At 36.2% G+C, this 21,883-nt stretch overlaps 1 protein-coding gene across 1 annotated transcript in view; it reads left to right on the forward strand.

Annotated features, from left to right (window-relative positions):
- Window positions 1-15,533, forward strand: part of LOC139698918 (recQ-like DNA helicase Blm) — a 38,803-nt gene extending 23,270 nt beyond the window's left edge. The window contains exons 15-21 of the mRNA XM_071597878.1: window positions 798-979; window positions 1,673-1,832; window positions 4,502-4,689; window positions 6,873-7,067; window positions 8,103-8,241; window positions 13,381-13,579; window positions 14,861-15,533. Coding sequence (XP_071453979.1) covers window positions 798-979; window positions 1,673-1,832; window positions 4,502-4,689; window positions 6,873-7,067; window positions 8,103-8,241; window positions 13,381-13,579; window positions 14,861-15,044 — 1,247 coding nt within the window. The 3' untranslated portion in view covers window positions 15,045-15,533. The remainder of the gene's footprint in view (window positions 1-797; window positions 980-1,672; window positions 1,833-4,501; window positions 4,690-6,872; window positions 7,068-8,102; window positions 8,242-13,380; window positions 13,580-14,860) is intronic.
- Window positions 15,534-21,883: the final 6,350 nt, after the last annotated feature.

Consider the following 21,883-nt stretch of genomic DNA (forward strand, 5'->3'; position numbering starts at 1 on the left):
GGGCAAAATTGATTTCCCAAACCAAGAGAAATTTCCCTCCAACCTTTTTGTTCACATCACCCTAATTCAGCTCTTCATTGCCCCCCATATGGTAACTGGATAAAAATTTCTTGAGATGATGAAGCAGGTGGTTATAGGTAGGCACAAGGTCAGAGGTGGATGGTATATTCTAGACAGGATGAGCTGGTCAACTCTTAAAATCACATTGGATAACATTGGATAATTCAGAAACCACATCCATGAACATCATATTCGATGGGAAAGAGCAAAGGAAAGGGAAGAGTACAGGGAGATAGGTTTCCTTTCCTCCACCAGAATAGGCAAGCTTGTTTACCTCATTGCGTGTGCCTATGTAATGCTCTCGCCTCAATGGGTGGTTTGTGAAACTTGGACTTGATTGAACCAAAATTAGCCACTGCGCATAATGTCTAAAGGGGCAGTTAGCCCCATCTCTTGCTCTTATTTCCCACTTCAAGTAATATTGTCAACCATATACTGTACACTCTTCAGCATTTCCCACATGGTATTGGTTACACAATGGAGACATGCTAATGCTATTTGTTGATCTGTGTTTCATGTATATATGTTCTGGTGATGATAAAACTTTAATTCTTACTTTGAAATCAAACAATAATTTCTACTGACAGCTAGGTACTTTATTGGGTTTGCATTGTTCAATTGGTTTTCACTCTTATTTTGTGGCCCATCATTAACTTACCTTTATTTTTATTTTAATGAAATGTTTTACATCTTAACATTTTGCCATAACTAAATATTACATTTATTTTCCAATTTAGTGGATCGTTCAAATGTTGAGGCGAACAAAACGCATATGGCAAATCTCTGGAATATAGTGGCATTTTGTGAAAACAAAGTCGACTGCCGCAGGACTCAACAACTAAACTATTTTGGAGAGAACTTTGATCGAAGAAATTGCATAGCCATACCCTCAACAGTGTGTGATAATTGTCTACAGCAGGTAATTATATGTTCTTTCATCACTTTGAGGATATATCATGAAATCATGATATGCTGCAATATTGAATGTAATTGTCTTCAGCTTGATGGTAGAGGTTGACATAATTTCTTCCTATGAATGGGAAACATATGTACAGAAATTTTATCCACATGATTTCAGAGGCACACTGTCCAATGGCTACATGTTCCCCGAGTTACAGCATGTTATGAATCCATCACACTTGAAATAATTCTTTAATGAACATTATTTACAGAATTATAACCTAATCACAACATAAGAATTAACAAAACTCACATAGCATTCTTTTTCATCGATGTATACTTTTTTGAAGTTAACTTTTGGCTTGACCTGTCATGGCTTTTTTGCATTTTATTACATCAATCATATCAGTAAATAAAAAAAATATAAAATTAATTTTTATCATTCTGGTTCCATTCATTAATGGCAAAAAGAATTTAATGAAAATATCTTTCAAGATAAAATAGAGCTTCTGGAAACAGAATTCAATTTTTTTTTATTAGTCTTTTGAAATTCATTCCACAGTGTAGTCTTCACTTTGTTTGTAGATTATTTGTAGTCTTTTAGAGGTAGTCATAACTATAAGGAAGGCAGTTATCACAGATTTGCAGATAGTGTCATAAGGATATTTCATCATGTGAAAAATTTAGGAGATTGTTTTTTTATGCTCCTCAGGAAGAATATATTGATACTGACGTAACCGAGGAATGTAAAGAAATAGCCAAAGCTGTCCAGCAGATCTGTGGTGGTGGAAAGAAATGGGGAAGTAACTTCACTCTCCTTCATTTTGTGGACATATTTAAGGGTGCTGACACAAAGAAAATGAAAGAAACTGGTAAGTATTTCACAAATTATGTACCCCAATTCGTACAATATGTATGCTATGATTGATTATGTATTAGTCCAAGAAACCTTTTGATTCATCACTTTTGAACATGGAAATCATATCTTCACACACAGTGTTAACATACCTTTGAAAAAATTCTATTTCCAAAAATGTGACCCCTGGAACAATTATTTATTTTCCATCATGCTAAATAAATGCATATCCAGTGAAATGCAGAAGTAAGTGTATAGCTATCGGCAACATCATTCATTATGTCAACCTTGCACTATAATAAATTCTTCGGGAAATGTTTTTTATATTGGCTGCACATAAGAAAATGGATGAGGATATTTGGTCTGGTGGGGATGGGAGATGTGGTGGGAGGGCATAAGGTCTGAGAGGAAATATTACTAATACCTCTTACTCATAATGTGAGTTAATTAGAATTATGGCCTTAGAAAATACTTTGTGGTGAAAATTCTAGATAGATATATTCTAGATGTTGCCCATTGCTGACAAATATTTGGGCAAGCATTCAATAAAGTCCCTCTAGCAAGATAATCCAGTGCTCATGGTATCTTTTCTAATGCCACCATCTGTTTAGACACCATTTCTTTGATGATTGAATATAATTTATCATGAGTGAAAATTTTTATGTTATGAATTCTAAGGAACTCCGCTCAACTTTATGGAACTTCAGGATAATATTTGAAACACTGATTTTTATTTTCACTTAAAGTCGTTTTAAATAATCTTCAGTAGTTTTTATTTTTCAAATTTTTATGTTCTTTGTTTTCTCCTGTTGTTAGGTTGTCGATAAGGTAAAAAATATGAATAAAACATCAGTTATAAAATTTAATTTGCTATTTTTTGCAAAGAAACAGTCACTGTGTATAATATCAATAAGCAACATTTCCTTATGGTGTAAAGATAAAATAGTTTTCTGTAAAAATTTAAAAAAATGTGTGAAATTATAAAATTTATGCTCAATATTTTTTATCTCTTCACATTAAGGTGAAATTTCACAAATTCAAGGCTTCTGTAGTAAAAATTTCATTGAACTTATAAATAGCTAAAAACTGTCGTGTGTTGATTACTCTATGAGATATATCACCTTAGTCACCGTGTAAACTGTCTCCCTGGGAAAAACTGAGGCTTATAAGAATGGAGGTTATTTGAGGAGCTAGAGAGAAGGATCGTGGGAGGCTTTTCAGGAATTAATCTCTTTTTAGAGAGTGAAATATTTCTTTGAAAGAGAAGAGTCACCAAAGGAAATCAGGTGCAGAAAAGTGGTAGCAAGGATGTAAGGAATTGTCCCTGATGTGGAACAAGTGCCGACCCCGGTGGCGGCGGGGTAACGTCCTCGTCTGCCATTCCAAGGGTCGCGGGTTCGATTCCCGCCTGGGTGAGTTTCCCTCCATCTAGGGCTTGGGTGTTTGTAAATGTGACCATTGTTATCACTGTTAATAGTTCGATGTAAAGGGCAAAATGTGCTGTTTTCGGACTAATACTGAATAAATAAATAAATAAATAAGTTCACTGTTATGCATCGCAAAACTCGCATATAATATATCTACTACTGTGAATCATGCGAAGAAAATGATTTAAGGTAGTAGAGATGTGCTTTTGAAAATAGATACTAGAAACTGAAATTTAGTTGCTAAACAAAGCAAATTCTTAAACTCTGTATTAAGATACAGTTAAAATTACTGTAAACTGTACTTTTTACAAAGTTAATTTACTAGTAGCTGGCTGACATCCAACTCTTTTCAGATGAAAGGAAGAAAACCCAGACATAGGTAATGTAAATCATCAACCTCTATTACTGAAAAGGCTCCTCTTATTCACATTTCACACACCATGGTGTTTGGCTTGTGGATCAGATCAGTCGCATATTGCTCATGAGAGCTTGAAGACGTTGTAGAGTTTTCTCATAAAAGGGTCAAGGTTATAGTTTGTGGCAGTGGCATTCACCTGATATTCTTCATAAATAATGTGAAGACTACATGGGCTGCACTCCAGAGATTCAACTTTCCTCTCATATTCCCTGAGAGAGTCACTAACTTCAACAAAAAACTCCAATATACTGCTTGCCCATCCATCCAGATAGAATTTCATGAACAGCATCTTTTATATCAAAGAGACCCAGCTGAAAACATTTCCCTGATTTCAGTTGCTTAAGTATGGTTCCAAAATACTAATTTCCAACATCTAGTGCAAACTTCATTCTTTGAAACATCCCAAAATCGGACAGCTAAGTCCATTTGATTTTTATTTTCAATTCTCTTTGTATTTTTATCAAAACACACCCCAAAATAATGATTTTACTCTTGCAATCAGCATTATATATTATCAGCTTTATTCCCATTGTCATCCTTGTAAAATGGAAGACTTTGTGGTGTGTGTTTAGAAGTTAATGGTATAAGGAAAGTAGCAGCATGATAATTTTTGCTGTATAGGGCCAAAAACCCTTTAGAATCAGAAATTTAATATGCTAGTTTGGCACCTATGGGTTTTCTAGGGTTAATGATTAATGAGCTCAATGGAGAGACTAAGCAAATTACCTACATTGGTGAAGATGGGTACAGAGGCGCTTGCTTTATAAGTATATGTGTTGTATTCATAATTCTTCTAAATGCTAAATTTTCATGGAAGTGATTGCTTTTCCTCCTTTCAAGGGCACCAAAATCAACCTCTTCATGGAAGAGGAAAGCACTGGCAACGACCGGATGTTGAGAGACTTATGAGGAAGCTTGTGATTGAGGAGTATTTTCAAGAAGATATGGTCATCAACAAAGAAGACATACCAATAGCATATTTGAAACCTGGACCACGCTGTCAGCAGCTGATTCAAGGAACTACAAAGGTATTGTTTTTGATATTGGATTTTTAAAGTTTATTGTGGCTATTAAAAAAATAAACTGAATTTATTTCATGGAGGTATAAAGAATATTGAGTGTCATTATGGACCCTGATTGGGTTAATCATGTAAAGTAATTCAACTTAAGCATGTCCATCCATTTTATGGGATTTTACACCATGGAACCTTTGGTACATTAATACCTCTTATTAATTTCATCCATTTCTTGAATATAATTACCTTGATAAAATAAAATGAAAACTCCTATAGCTGTAATAAGGTAGCACCACTCGTCCTGCAATGAAAAACAAAATTTTTGTTGTAATGGTTTGTGGGAATAGAAATTCCACAACAGTGACCAACCACAACCTCTAAACCAGAACATCCCTCCGCAGTAGTTTGCGGGAATGTTACTTCCTCGCCAGTGACAAACTACCGACCCAAACACTCAATTCCAATCAAGATAATTGACAGAGTTCAAGGGATTTCGTTAAGGATACCTTGGTTTATGAACAGATATACACTATCCGAGACTGTTTACGGGAATAAATTCCACACCAGGGAAAAACACAGAGCTTACGCACTCACTAGCCCGCAGGAAAACAGTCACTCACTCATTCAAAAAGGGCCTCAGTACTGAAAGAATATTTCTCAAATTGAACAAAGTTATCAAAAAAAGGAAAAGACATGGGTGCTCGTTGGATATGCGTATTTTGATTATCCCTCCTAAGCGAACTGAAGGCAAGAAGGACTTGCAACAAAAGGTTTAAGGGAATCAGGAGACAAAATTTCAATGTATACCCCAAGTTGAAGAGGGGGTGAAGGCAAAAATTGGAGGAACCAGTGATGGTAAATTGGGGGGGAGGGGGGTTGGATTTCAGTGGGTAGGCAGGGAAAATGAAAGGAAGTGAGGTGATTTAAGAGGGGAACATTCAAAAAATGAGAGAGAATTTGAAATACTTATAATAAAATAGAGATAAGGGATGAGTTGGGAATCAGTTTGTTGTTGCTATTAATAACGTTCGTTTTGAATTTGTGAATAAAGAGACATGAGCGTCTAGTAAATAATCAGTTGTTTCATTTTTTATTTGTTTTTTCATTTTATTTTATTAATTTATGAAGCTGTAGAGCTCAAGTTCTTATATTTTATAATATCCTGGAATATCAATTTTAGAATTAACTTTGGATCACCTGTTGTCATCGAAAATCTTAGTTATTGTGTAATAAGGCTCGCTTTCTGTCATTAAATAATTTCTTCATTTATTGAGCCCCTGTGCCATGAATTAGCAAAAATTAGCCCTAAGCAAAAATCACATGCAAACGAGACACATCATCAATCACTGTCAGTAGGATTGGAAAAGTATGTATGTGTATATTGATATTATTATTCTATTATATTTAAGGAAGATTTTGGATAAACACAAGCTTGACACCACTGCATCTCTATACCTCACAACAAAACTAACCTGACACCCAAAGCTACGACAAACTTTTCCTCGCATAATTTCACTTGCCTTAGTTCCATCCAAAATACCAATTCCTTTCTTGCCCCTGGCTCTCTTTTTTAATGGTTTCCTTTCTATTAGTCTTCAACAATACCAAGCAAAATGCTCTGTGTCCATTTTTCTTCCTTCCCCCAGATTTTCACGAGACCTCCCCTCTCCTCCTTTATGTCTTGTTCTTTTTCATTTCTTTTCCTTTTTTTCCATTTTACATTTTTAATCCCTCCCCACAGTCAAATCTCAAAATCCTCTAATCTGCGCCTCTCATCTTACTTCAATGACCAAGTATCCTTGCCTTACACAACCAGGCAAAATAAAACTACATCTTAACTCTGCTGAAATTCTTTACCATACTTGATTTTTCAGGCTTTTTTTATTTATGCATTGATATTTTGTGTGCTAACTCTTTCCAAAATTTGAAGGCTCTGAGCCATAAGTAATATCAGTCCCTCTTACTCATTTTAATGCAGTATTCCCCGTAGTTAAGAGTCTATGTCTGTTTATAACACATAGTCCAGAATCATTCAACAGCCCTAGCATAAATAATTCCGATCTTTAAATTTAGAATCAACAGTGGTAACCATTTAAGGTAGGTTTTGGATGATGAAATTTTAGAATATATTTATTGATAAAAAAATGAAAGAGATTCTTCTCAAAATGGGAAAACCATTCTGTTTTCTATTCTAGATCATGTTTCCTATGAAATCTTCTGTCAAGAAGAGTGATTCTGTTCGGAAGACCTCTATAAATGGTTCTGGCACACCTGAAGTATCAGCAGAGATGAAAGTTCTTCAGGAATCCTGTTATGAAGATTTAATGAATGTTATGAGATGTTTTGGAGAGTCATTAGGAGTGAACAGCAACAGCTTAATGAATATTCAGGTATGTATTTCAAATTAAATACTTTATTCCCATAAAACACTTCTGGAAGTTAAATTCCTCGTTCTCTAGCAGTGGTGGGTAACCAACTAATTGAGCACTATTTGCTCTAACCACTGGAAAAAAGAGGGAACCATCCTGGCCCTTTCAGATGACACATTCCGAGGTACTCTTCCATTTTAACGTCATGCTTTCCCTTGTTCATTTTTCTCCCTCACCTTATCTTTCTTTCTTGTCCATTGTACAAGTTTCTCTTTGTACACTTTCTCTCTTGATTCAAATTCATATGTATCAGCATTAACCCTCAGCCTGTACAATTGATTTTCTAACAAATGCCAGAGTTATTTCAATTAGCTGCTTAGAATAAAGCTTTTAATGTTCGATATTGTAATTTTTTTCATGTGATTATAGAACAGATTTGATATTTCTTATAGTCAAGTAAGATCCAATTTTCGCACCGAAAGATTATAAAAATCTGGATTGCTATATTAACTTAGCATAAGCAAAACATTTTATGTCATGAAGTCTCTTCATTATGTTAATTACCAAATAATAGCACTTTTCCATAAGTTAACATTTTTGAAATTTTTTATCACAACCAAATTTCATTGTATTTAATTTTAATAACAACAATTTTATGTCAAAAAGTGCTATAATTTAGTCAGTAGTATGTTCCAATTCCACAATATCAACTCTAAAACTATGCATTTCATCGTTTAATTATCTATTTTAAGTGAACTTTTTTACATTTACATTAATTTTATGCTAAACAGTGCAGTAAAATCCTTTGTACAGTAATCATTAAGTCAATGAGCTTCCTAATGGTTTCTAACTTGAATAGTTAATTGAGTCACAAACAATAATGGGTGCTTAATGGTCTAAGTTCATTATTCGTGTCTGCATTGTGATCTTTATATAAGCCTATAAAAGAATCATTTCCACATACCCTGAAAATTTATTCCATAATTATGTAGAAAATAATTATTTACTCCGTCAGTTTTTAAATCTGTAATTTTTCTTTCTTCTTTAACCATCCAGGCAATAAGATTGATGTCACAGAGAATGCCTGAAACAGTTGAAGAGATGCTGAAAATCCCCCATGTAACACAGGCCAATTTTGAAAAATTTGGAAAACCTCTACTTGAGATAACGATTCAGTATGCAACTCAAAAATTATGTAAGTTGTTCTTTCAGATCAATCCAAATTTAAAGCTTCTCTCAATGTAAAACAAACTTAAAATTATCTAATGTCAAGAATGACTTGAATATCTGCCATCCAATCCTTAATTTCCTCCCAGATATATTTTGAAAATAAGCATTACCTAATATTTTGGGCTATAATAATTCCTTGTGGAGTGCATATTTATAATGGTCACCATGTTTACCAGTACATATCATACACTTTTTCCTAATATTTTGGGCTGAAACTTTGCCTGTGTTTCAAATGCTACTGTGAATGCTTTCACATTGTACTTTTGTTGTTTAATTTTAAATAAATATACTCAAAAGTTCCTTCTTAAACTTATGGTTTGTTCAATGCCAATTAAGATGGTATTTAATCATAGTTTGTACATTGTTATTCCCTCCCATGGACTACAACCTGGACGTGGTGGAAGGGCTTGTGCATTCCGATGACCCCTAGAGCTGTACTGGCAGGAGTAATAATAATACTCATGGTAGGGTCACCCATTCCAGATAGGTCGAAGATTAGGAGCCAGATGAAAGGTAGTCCACGCAGCATCTGTTCCTCAGTGAGGTGGCTGCAAAGGCATCTGACCCTAGTGGGGTGGCCATTGAGTGATGGTGTCACATTAAAAACACTATTGAGAAAGGCAACGGGAAAGCATCTCAATTATCATTCCCAAGAAAATAATGATGGACACTATAGAGAATATGACTCCTGGTAACTACAGGACTCGGCTCAATCAGCCGTGACTTCCGCAGTAGTTATCTAAGGAAACCCTTGCAAAGGAAAACCAACAGCAGCAGAACAGAAGGCGCAGAAGAAGAAGACCAAAGTAGTAAGAATAGGAACTTGGAATGTTAGGACAATGTTGAAGATAGGAAAATTAGAGGATATTAAGCAAGAGATGGAAAGAGAAAGATATTTTAGGTTTATTCAAGGTGAGATGGAAGGATAGCGGGGATTACTGGAGTGATAATTATAGAATAATATACAGTGGCGGGGACAAGAGCCAACGAGGGGCTGCCATAATATTAAATATGGAGGTAGGAAGAAGCGTAGTCAACATAGAACAAGCAACAGATAGAAAATTAGTGGTAGAGATAAAAGCAGAACCAAGGAACTTGGTCATTGCTCAGGTATACATGCCACCAAGCAACCATGCGGAGGAAGAGGTTGACAGGATGTACCATCAGTTAAGAGGACATAATCGCGTGTGTTCTTGCAGGGAAACATGTGACAGTGATCGGGGATTGGAATGCAATGGTAGGCAAAGAAAGAGATGGTGGTGAGGTGGGGGACTACGGTTTAGGCATGTGGAATGACCACGGGGAGATAGCAAGGAGTTCTGCAGGAGACAGGGATTAGTCATCACCAACGCTTGGTTTAGACACCACAAAAGGTGCAGGTATACATGGAAATTGCCGGGTGACTTAAAAAGGTATCAGCTAGATTATATTCTGGTTAGGCACAGGTTTAGGAACAGTGTGATAAATTCGCACAGCTTCCCGGGAGCGGATGCGGACTCTGACCACAATTTAGTTGTTATGAAATGTAGCGTCCGTTTCAAAAAGATAAGGCAGGGGCGGCGGGTTAGAAAATGGAATGTAGAAGCATTCAATGGATTGGCAAGGGAGGAGTATCAGCTGGCTCTAGAGAAAACCATGGAGGATGGTAAAGAGCTGAGTACTATCAAAGAAAAATGGAAATGTATCAAGAAAGGGTTATCGAAAGCTGCAGAATACACTATAGGAACCATTAACGGAAAAAGGACAAGGAAACCATGGATCGCGGATGAGATGATTGCAAAGGTGGGTGAGAGAAGGACATGGAAGAATGTTAACACGGAGTTCGGAAAAATGAAGTACAAAGAGCTAAATAATAAATTCAGATGGGTAACAAATAAAGCAAAAGAAGCATGGTGAAAAACACAGTGCGAGGATATGGAAAGTTTGCAGAGGAAGGGGGAAATTGATGCACTCTACAGCGAGGTTAAATCCCTATCGGGAAGTAAGAAGGGAAGATCTATGCTAATAGTTAGAGATAAGGTGGGTAAGTTAATAGTTGACGCAGAAAAGATCCAAGAAAGATGGAAGGAATGTATAGAAGCACTCTATGGTAAAGAACTTAGACCTACATAGTTAGATATAGAAAAGGAACATGACGTAGATGAAGATAGCTTTGGTGCAGACATACTCAACAATGAGATAGAAAGGGCATTAAGAGAGATGAAATCAAATAATGCCGTGGGGGTAGATAACATTCCTGCGAAAACCCTGAAATATTTTGGAGAATGTGGGAGGAAGACTCTTTATAGACTGATTTGTAGTATCTATGGTGAAGGAATCTGGCCAGTAGCCTTTGTTAGATCAGTGTTAGTTCCTATTCCGAAAAAGGTAAAGGCTACATAATGTGAGGACTACAGAATAATAAGTTTGATATCCCGCGCAGCTTAAATCATCAACAAAAGGATAGAGAGTAGGGCAAATGATTACTTAGGGGATGATCAGTTTGGGTTTAGGAAGGGGAGAGGTACGAATGATGCCATTGCAGTAATGAGATTATTAATCAAGAGCAATATAAAATACAACCAGGTGGTATTTGCCTGTTTCGTAGATTTCGAAAAAGCATTTGATAGAGTGAATTGGGAAAAACTAATGAGTATATGGAAGAAAATAAGAATAGATTGCAGGGAAAGGAGGCTAATCCGCAACCTTTACATGTCTCAGACTGCTCAGGTGCGAGTGAGGAATGGGGAGTCTGGATGGGCAGTGTTAGGAAGAGGTGTAAGGCAGGGTTGCCCATTATCACCGTTGCTGTTCAACCTGTATGCAGAGGAAATGATTAAAGAGGCATGGAAAGAACTGGAGGTAGGAATGAAAGTGGGCGGGGAATTCTTAAAATCGGTTAGGTTTGCTGATTACCAAGGTTTAGTTTGTCAGTCAGCCAAGGGGCTGCAAGCATTTCTGAGTGAAGTGGAAATTCAGTGCGACAGGTATGGGATGAGAATCAATATTAATAAAACAAAGGTTATGCGATTTTCTAGAAAGAAAAAGGCTAAGCTTAACATTAAAATAGGAGGGCAAAAACTAGAGCAGGTAGAACAGTTTACGTATCCCGGAAGTGTTTTGGACCAACACGGTCAAAGTAGTAGGGACGTAAGGAGAAGATATGCGCTAGGCAAAGAGGCTTTCACAAGGAGGAGGGAGTTGATGAGATGGACGTTGAGTAAGGATATTAGGAAAAGACTCGCAAAAACTTTGATATGGAGCGTAGCTATGTACGGTGCGGAAACGTGGTCATTGAAGCAGGAGGATAGACGTAGATTGGAGGCTTTTGAAATGTGGGTGTGGAGAAGAATGGAGACGGTGAAATGGACAGAGAAGAAAACAAATGAGGAAGTACTTGGTATGGTGGGCGAAGAGAGGGGTTTGTTGGGAGCAATCCTATGGAGGCAGGAAAAGTGGATGAAGGGGGTGTTGACCGGCAGTGGGATGTTGAAGACTGTGATAGAGGGTGGAATGTTGGGCAAAAGAGGAAAGGGAAGGAACAGGAATGGGATGTTGGACGGGATGAAGGGAGGAAGAAGGTACTCAGAGATGAAGAGGGGCCTGATGTAGAGTGGGATGATGGATTTTGTGTTTTGTAGGAGTAATAAAATATTTGTTTGGTAGTTGTGTCCATCCAAAAACCTACCTTAACCGGTAGATTACCTTAAAAAAAAAAAACCTGATAACAGGTATGAAAGTACTTAATACATCAGATATGATGTACAAGGGTTGTAATGAATCCTGGCACCACCAGAAGATCCAATCTTTACTCAGTGTAACCGTTATCAATTCTCTTTTTCTTAGGGAATTCATCTTCTATTACTGCAGTTCTGCTTCCAATGCTCCACTACTATGACCAATTTCCTATGGCATACCTCCCAAAAACATTAACTGCTCCACTTGCTCTAGTTTATTCACTCCAACATTAATATTTAAATACTTTCTTACTTATTGAGAACCTCATTACTTTTGCTTTCTAGTAATTCATCCTTATCCTTTATCTCTTTTAATGTTCCTGTCAAGCACTCAATTCATCATGATTGCATTCTCTTGACTTTCCAACTCACTATTGCTTGATCAACTGCAAACAAAACTGATTTAATCAACTTGCCACCCAATTATATTCCCAGCTCAAGCCCTTCCTTCTATTCACCCTTTTAAGCATCTCTCATATGACCCATAGCTTCTTAACTCCTTTATTCTCTGCTATTGTTATTTTTAATGTTTCCTTTGCTGCTCTTTCTATCCTGTTCTTCAGCTCCACCTATATTAACCAACCATTTCCATTTCCCTATCCTCATTTAGACACAAATCAAGTTTTTATTAGTACTCCTTATTTTAACTATGGTTAAACCTTCAAAATTCCACTTTGGCACACTTCTACCCATCGTAATCCTATTAAATTTTTGCTTACCTTTTGGGATAACTACATTATGATCTGAATCTGCACTGGGGAAGCTGTGTGTGTTGATGACACTTAATGACTCAATGTTGAATAAAAAAATCTAACTGGCATCTACCTGTTTCTCCTGTCATCTTCCATGTGTACCTATGCAAAATATGAAGTTTGAACAAAGTGTTAGTTATTAATAAATCCAACAAAGATTGAACTGGCATGTTGTAGTTATATAAATGACAATTGACTCATTGTTTTCAATGGAGGCCTTCTGCTGGACTTTCATCCTATTCTGGCCTTTACGTCTTAAATGGATGACTGTCTATGAGGTGCCATTTATAATCACACTTTCTCAAGGAAATTTTGCCCAGCATTTGTCCAGGGATGGAGAAAATCTGAGCATGTTCAATTCATAGCTTCATTAAATTGCAAGTTTAAGTATTCAAATTTTTTCTATTTATCTAATATGTTTTAACAATTTGATTTGTTGCTTTTTATTACGTAAGGTCATACCAAACCGTAAATTTCCAGAGTAGAAAATTTCAAATGTTAATAGGGCTGTTTCTCAGACGTGAATGGTAAAAATAAAAGTTTTTTGCTGTATAAGAGATGCTTTATGTGCCAAAAAGACCAGCCAAACCTTAAATTATATTACTGCCAAATTCATAACTAATCTTTATTTTGCAGTGATGATGGCAGAATACTCTGATGATAATATGGGCTCTGATTCTGAGACAAAGTCACCATATTTTGATGGGGGGAGTAATGGAAAAAGTGCTGGTCGAGGCTCTACGGTGTCTAAGAGGAAAATTGGTGATGCTACCTCAGATAAAGTCAAAAAGAAGCCAAGAACTCAAGGAGTCAAGAGAGGCTCAACACGAGGAAGGTTTGTAAAATTAATCAGGATGTGTTTTGCAGGCTTTTTATGGATAATTGTTAATTTTTCAGGTAGCAAGTAAGTATATTTATATGCTGTTGATGGCAGCAATTGAATTCCAGCTCTTGGATTAGTTCTACAAAGGTTATCAGTATTTCTCTTTCTTCTCATATGAATTGGCAGCTGTTCTGAAAAATCTATGGAATATATTTCAGATAGATGGAAGTGCCTTATTTGCATCATTTCATTCTCCCTAAAAATGCCTTGTATAATACTTGTATCAACATATTTAAGTGACACTATGTCCTTGTCCTTTTTACCTTCATCAAATACCATTGCGAGAGAATTGACATTTGGTGTTACCTGCAATTACTGTTTTTTATTCTGTGAATAAAAAAATAAAAAGGAATTGTAATTTTCCAGAATTTTATTGAGTAATGACGCAAGGCACTTTCTGTGTAGCATAGTTATAGGGGGAGTGACAATTGTGGATATGATTTGTATGGTTTTGAAAGGAGGGAAAGCCAAGGCTAGGAAGTGGGGAAGTGGGCTAGAAGAGGGCTAAAGGTGAGGAGAAGGAATGCAAGATTAAGTCTTCAGAACCCAGCCAACTGAGGCTGAGGGAAGCCTGAGGGAAGGAGGACACAGGAAATGAAGAGGAGAAAGGGGGAGGTAGCGGGTGTTTCTGGTGTGGTTTAAATAGAAGATATAAAGAAATGATGGATCAGGATTTTAGTAAAAACCTATTATGTTCCTGTTGGGGTTGGTAGATTGGAAAACTTTAGGTGATCATTGGGTTAAAGTTTTTGTATGCTGAAGTCTTGAAAAAATATGAAACACTCAAAAATTTAAAAGTAAGAGTGCTTTTTTTCACTACTTGTGTGTGCTCTTGCTGCATTTTCTTTCCTCAAGTCAACAGCAGTTTTATGATTGTTTTATCATTGGTTTCTTTTGAATATTCTTGGATGGCACTGGCATTAAAAATGTTTGTCAGAAATGCTGGAAGGAACTTGTTTCATGTAGTAAATGTGTCAGAAATTTATATAAACATTTTATGAGGAAATTTCATGGTCTAAACTTCTGCTCAAGGTTCTTTGTGTATTCCTTATACTAGTAATGAAAGTTATTTACCCATTGCTATATTATTTGGGAATATGGTATGTTTTTTTTCTAAATGGTTTTAATTAGGATTCAAACATGCATACCTAGATAATGTTACTTTCCCTTGCAAATTCATGAGCCCTTCTGATTTGTTGTATTCTGTATTTCATTCTTTATTAATTTTTACAGAGGCAGGAAAGTCGGAGCAGCTCCAGCAAGAAAAATTGGAAATGCCAACTCGAGTAAGAGTAATCAGCCTGTTGCAATGAGTCAGTCAAGTGGGAAGGTTGGTTTGATGCCATTGCCCCAACGAAAAATGCCACCAAGCAACAGACCATCTTTTCTACCAGACCCTAAAGTGTCCTTTTTATAAGTGGTCTTTAACTCAATAAATTATTTTATTAATTTTATTTTTAAGTGTCAATATCAATCATCCATAAACATCCCACAATGGGAAATTCCATACCCATTGCCTCATTTAACTGGAAAAGTCTGAGAAATCAGTGAATTTTTCAGGATTTCAATGTCATATAAAGGTGCATGCCTCTGACTAACTAGTGTTAATACCATTGGCCAATTGAAATATTTTGTCATGTTTTGTATTTTGTAAATTAAGTTAAAACAAATACTAACTTTTCTATGAAAAGATTGATGTCTCTGTTATATGTATTCTGTTATTTATTTTTTCAGCCTAATTTACGAATATTTTGCTATTTTCAGTAGCATTGGGATTGTGAAGTTATCGAGTTAGATAAATGTGAAAAGTTATGTCATTTTTGAAGTTGAAATAAGTTATGTATCCTTTGTTTCAGGTGTAAATCAATTTTTATTACCTAGTATGAAAATCGCTCTTTTAATGTACATAATGATGTCACTGGACACTGAATCCTTGTCCTTCAAATAAAATTTGATACATGAAATTTGTTTCCTTCTTATATACCGTATTTTTCCATCGATGATGCACCCTTTATCTATACAAAAATGTTCAGATGGTCGATAAAAATGATGATGCGCGTTATGTAATGAAAATTGAAAAAATTCAAATATTTAAATACCTATGTACACAATAATTTTAAGAGGAATTTTGCAAAAATAAATTAGTCTGGCAGCATGCCTATCTAACTGCATTCCATTTTAGACAGATCTGCTACTGTTACAGTTATTTCATCTCATAAATGCATGAGAAAAAGAAGAAACATAATTTTATACTTAATTTATTCTGATACGTAATACTTCTTTATCCTAATACTCAGTACTTCACATATAGGTAGAGTACATCGCATTATATACATGTACATATAAATATATGATAGGATAAATAGATCACTCGAATCCATGGAATTTGTCAGCTGAATCACAATTGAATGAATTAAGTGCATTTATTATCTCTTCAGGCACATCACCAAGTTCACTCTCCGAAGTTAACTCTTCCTCATCTTTTAGCATTGGCAATGAAATATTACCTCAAGCTTTTTCAAATTCATTTTTATACAAGTCCCTCTATTACCCTGCCAACTTTCCAGGATCCACCGGCTTATTTCTTCATATATCACTGTTTTAATCTTTCCCGATTCTTCGTCATCTTTCATACCAGACATCATATACTTGTCCCAACTAGAATGTAACTTTGATTTAAAAGATTTATTAAAGGATAAATCCTGGCAGCCTCGCGATTTCCTTTTCTCTCTGGAAATTGATGACTTTTAGCTTAAACATCGCTGTATACGATTATCTTCTCCACGAGTAATATTCTTGAGAAAATTCTAAACTATAAAAGCTTAACTCAATTTAGGTTTGAAACAATCACCATGGAGGTGGCACTTTCATAAAACTTGGAGGGTGTCTAGAACAGCTGATTGCCGATACTAACAAAGCGAAATAAAGCAAACAAAACAAGAAAATTCTATTTCATTCACTATCTTACTTTTTTTTTTAATTGCTGAAAGTTAATTTCTACAACGAATAAAAGGGCACACAAACCTATGTCTCGTGTCGACTCGCGAATCAACGAAAAAGGAATAAGGTGGCATATTGTGTTTGCTTGTAATGTTGTTTATTTTTTGATCCGTCTGCTGTTTGGAATGAATTTCAATCACCTGAATCTAATCTTCTGTATACTTACGGTAGATATAGCCACAGGCAATTATGATTTCAGGTATTTTTTGGTTGTTACCATCCATTAGTATATGGATATAGATGTATTTTTTTACACACACATATCCCGCCAAACGGCGAATAAATACTCATATATACAGAAACAGATATAAGGAAAAGGGATAGGAACACATATAAAGGACGAACACAATAAAGGTGGGGAAGGCGGAATCGAACGGATCACAAGAGTAAAAATATTTCCTTGACCGGGACTCGAACCTCGGATCTTTCCACTTGCCGGGCGGATGCTCTTAACCACTTGAGCTATCGAGGAAACGTAATTTACCCTGAGATCCGTGGGTCTAATATGTCGCCAAGTGCCCCGATTCTTTAGCCAAGAGATGGTGCCAGGGGACTGTTTCACCCACCAAAGGAGAAATACACAATACACAAGAGGAAAGGTCAGTGGGTTAGAATTCATACAACATCATACAGGAAAGGAACAGTGCGTTTCGTGGCACGCATAGCCAGAAGAAAGAGATGAGCCACATTGGCCAAATACACATTCAAACACGAAATCCCGCCAAACGGCGAATAAATACTCATATATACAGAAACAGATATAAGGAAAAGGGATAGGAACACATATAAAGGACGAACACAATAAAGGTGGGGAAGGCGGAATCGAACGGATCACAAGAGTAAAAATATTTCCTTGACCGGGACTCGAACCTCGGATCTTTCCACTTGCCGGGCGGATGCTCTTAACCATTTATTTTATTTATTTATTTATTTATTTATTATTTATTTATTCGCCGTTTGGCGGGATTTCGTGTTTGAATGTGTATTCGGCCAATGTGGCTCATCTCTTTCTTCTGGCTATGCGTGCCACGAAACGCACTGTTCCTTTCCTGTATGATGTTGTATGAAATCTAACCCACTGTCCTTTCCTCTTGTGTATTGTGTATTTCTCCTTTGGTGGGTGAAACAGTCCCCTGACGCCATCTCTTGGCTAAAGAATCGGGGCACTTGGCGACATATTAGACCCACGGATCTCAGGGTAAATTACGTTTCCTCGATAGCTCAAGTGGTTAAGAGCATCCGCCCGGCAAGTGGAAAGATCCGAGGTTCGAGTCCCAGTCAAGGAAATATTTTTACTCTTGTGATCCGTTCGATTCTGCCTTCTCCACCTCTATTGTGTTCGTCCTTTATGTGTGTTCCTATCCCTTTTCCCTTATATCTGTTTCTGTATATATGAGTATTTATTCGCCGTTTGGCGGGATTTCGTGTTTGAATGTGTATATATATGTAAGTAGATGTAGATGTATTTTTACACACTATATATATATATATATATATATATAGTGTGTAAAAATACATCTATATCCATATATATATATATATATATATATATATATATATATATATATATATATATATAATTTTTATGCACTTATATATATATATACAGATGCGCAGCATTAATACATGTACAAGATAACTATGAAGCCCTGGGCATGCGGTATCTATACAAATTCATGATAACTACAAAGTTCTGGGTGAGCGTTATCGATGGGAAAATATGGTAATTTGTTTCATATCAGGAGATAGGGTAATCCCTAAATTACAAGTACTGCAAACAGGTGATTGAGCCTTATATTTAGATATTTTGCAACTCACATGGTAGGCAACAAAACAGTTAAGAATTTATTTTAGCACAGCCATTAGAAACCTAATTCACGATACAAGACATTTTATAGACAGATAAAGCTTATGACCTTCAGATTTAAGATGCCATTTTTTGTAATAACCTTATGAGATGATAATAACTGCAAAAGACCACGCCTTGGGTGGAAATGTATTCTAAGCAATCTAAGATGTCACCGTTTTATCTAACCCTCATTTTATTGTTCTTCCAGTTTCTTGCAGGTTGCCTCGCATGCATAGAGAAGCATTTAACACTTATGTACACTTGTATTTTAATCAATGTAAAAACATTCTCCATGTATTTAATATGAACACCTTTGAAGTTGTTTTGCAGGGATAGATATTCTTTGATGCAGAGAATTTTTAGAATCCAGCTATAGTGATTATGAATTCATATCATGTCACCACTGAGAAACTTTTAGCATTGAAACGGGAGGCATCAAATTTAGGTGTTTTGCAAGGTCTTTTTTGGCATGACTACCAGCAGGGGGCTTCTTGTCATCAACATCACACTCACTCAACCCTCACCCGATTTAACTCTAATCCACTTTTCAAAAACATATGTTTCACAATATTTACGATTTTGAATCATTTTTGTTAACTAAACCAAGTATTCCTAGAACCATAGGAACACCTTTTCAAACAAGATAGGACAAAAAATAATTGATCCTTTCTCATCCATATTCAATGCCTAGTTTAACCCTTAGGCAATTGGGGAGATTTTTTCCTTATCTTTCAGCTGCTGGGGAAACAATCCATTGCTTTCAATCTAAAAACTTATTTTGATGCATGATTCTTATATTTAACATGTATGTACTACAAACGTTTTCCAGCAAATGTTAGTGGTGTAATAGGAACATGATGTGTGGATTTATATGCTAATTATGCAGAGGAAGGAAAAAAATTCAAGCCACTCTGTCCACTTAAGAGGCAAGAGTAGTATGCAGCTAAAGCCATCACCAACCCTATTAAACGGGCTGAGGTTTGGTACCACTGATAAAGTTTGACTAGATTGTGGACACATGGGGATGTGAACTTAGTTTCAAGTGTGCTATCTCAGGTAATTCAACAGCAAAAATGTTTTTCAACTGTAAAGGTGTTTTGCTCAATGCATGTATCTTGCATGTTCTATTATTGACTGCATGAATGATCAATGCAAACCATGTTTCTTGCATATCATATTGCTGAAATCATTTTAAATATTACGCAGGTGGGATGAGTGTAAATAAAGATGAGCAAAGCAGTGGGTACGTGGATCCCAGGCAGATTCCTAAATTTACGTGAAGTTTGTGGAACAAGGGGATAAGATAGTAGTGATGAGATTAATACCAAGGAATTCAGTGGCATGTTTAAGATTAGTTTTTTAATGTATTAAACAATTAAGGTAAATATAGCCTGTTTGTTAAAAGCCAAACCCTCTGGTCCAGACCAACAGTATAATTACATGTCTTTCATGATGATTTGTAAAAGGTCCATTTGAATTGCGTGCATAAAATCTCTTGCGGCCAAAGATTTATTTTGGGTAAAATTTATTCAGAAGAAAACCGCATCTGTAATTCTTCAAAGCAAACCTGGTAATTTTCACATGCATGATTATATAAAATGAGTTTTTAATTTTCCACAGACTATTTTACAGAGCAATGCATTTCACCGACTTGTGGCATCATCAGGTACAAGTTACACATATAGATGTTTAATGTATACCCTTCGGACAGAGGGAAGGGAAGTTGAAGGTGGGCTAGGTTTTTTGAGACTTTTTAAGTCGGTGGTCGTGGTTTTTTCCGGTTAAGGAGAGGAGAGGCGGTGGCGCCTTTCTTATCACTAAGCTTTGGGTCTTGTCCGGGGTATTGGACGGGTGAGGATTAGCGATGGGTACATAGAACCATTGGATTTGTTTATTGTCAAGGAAGAGGTGTCTATGTAGAAGGAAGAGTGGAAAGTAGGAGTTGGGTTGGGGAATTTCCTGGAAGTGAAAGTTGGTGGTTGAGGAAGAAGAAAACAAAAAGGAAAAGATGATGCCTTGTTTATGACATGACATTGGGTCTGGTCATGGGGTAGGGGTAACTGAGTACATTGAACCATTGGATTTGTGTACCCTCAAGGTCAGTTCCTCAGTAAGGAGAGGGGAGGGATAAGCATATAATTGCTCATTACAAATTAATGTATTGGGGTCTGCCAAGTATCTACGAATCTCGATTAGCTCAGGAGCGTTTTGAGCTCATAAGTTGAAATTCACATTGTGGCCATTGTTTTCCACTTTTTATGAATTATTTTTCCAACAACTAGTTTTGGGTTATATCCATTGCTGGTGGCTATATTTGTAATTGTTCGAAGTTCCTAATTGAAATTTGTGGGGGACAGGGATGTGCAGAAGCAGGTGGATCATCGAGTGGAGGGCTGCATATTTGTGCAAAAAATGGTGGGTTGAATCTTTAGGAATTATATGACGCGTATATGTGGGTTTCCTGTAAATAGAGGACTCATGTCTATTTTCTATTATGGCGATTCTGTCTATTTTCTATTATGGCGACCAGATCTAAGAAGTTAATTGTGCCGTTAACTTCTTTTTTTATGGAAAAGGAAATATTAGGATGGATTAGAATGTGTTGAGGTCATTGTGGAAGGAGTCTAACTGGAGGTTTGACCCTGTCCACAGGCAGAGAATGTCATCTACATAGCGGAACCAATTCACCACTTTTTCCACATGTTTATCGGCAGTACAAGGGTAATCACAGAAGTACCCGACCCAACCAAGAAAACACAAGAATTTTGGAAAATATGTATTTATTTTTCAGCATAATCCCCTTTCAGCTCAATACACTTTTCCCAGCGATGGTCATTAACTTATATACCCTTTTTATCATAAGAGGTGTCTTTCTACTCAAAATAGCCATTAACTGCCGACATCACTTCTTCACATTTGGAAAATCTTTGACCACCGAGCCATTTTTTCAAGTTTGCAAACAGAAAATAATCTGAGGGGGGGTAAATCTGGCAAATGAGGTTCATGAGGTAGCGATTCAAACTTTAATTCATGAAGGTTTTTTATCCATTGCAATAACGGATTTGTGAGCTGGGGTATTGTCTTGATGAAACAACACTTTCTACTTAGCCAAATGCTGCCACTTTTGCTTGATTTATTCACTTTAATGTTGAATAAGTTGGCATAATACTCACCGTTGATAGTTTTTCCTTTTTCAAGATAGTCAATGAAAATTATCCCACACTCATCCCAAAAAACTGATGCCATGACCATGCCTGCAGATGAAACGGTCTTCGCCTTCTTTGGAGTCGGTTCTCCTTTTTGAATCCATTGTTTTGATTGTTCTATTGTTTTGGGGGTAAATGAATGGGCCCATGGTTGTGAAACGGTGCAAAAATTATGCTTTGGAGCTGTGAAACTTTTCTAGA

The sequence above is a fragment of the Hetaerina americana genome, unplaced genomic scaffold, assembly GCF_022747635.1.
Source record: "Hetaerina americana unplaced genomic scaffold, ioHetAmer1.1.p SCAF_10, whole genome shotgun sequence".
Taxonomy (NCBI): Eukaryota; Metazoa; Arthropoda; class Insecta; order Odonata; family Calopterygidae; genus Hetaerina; species Hetaerina americana.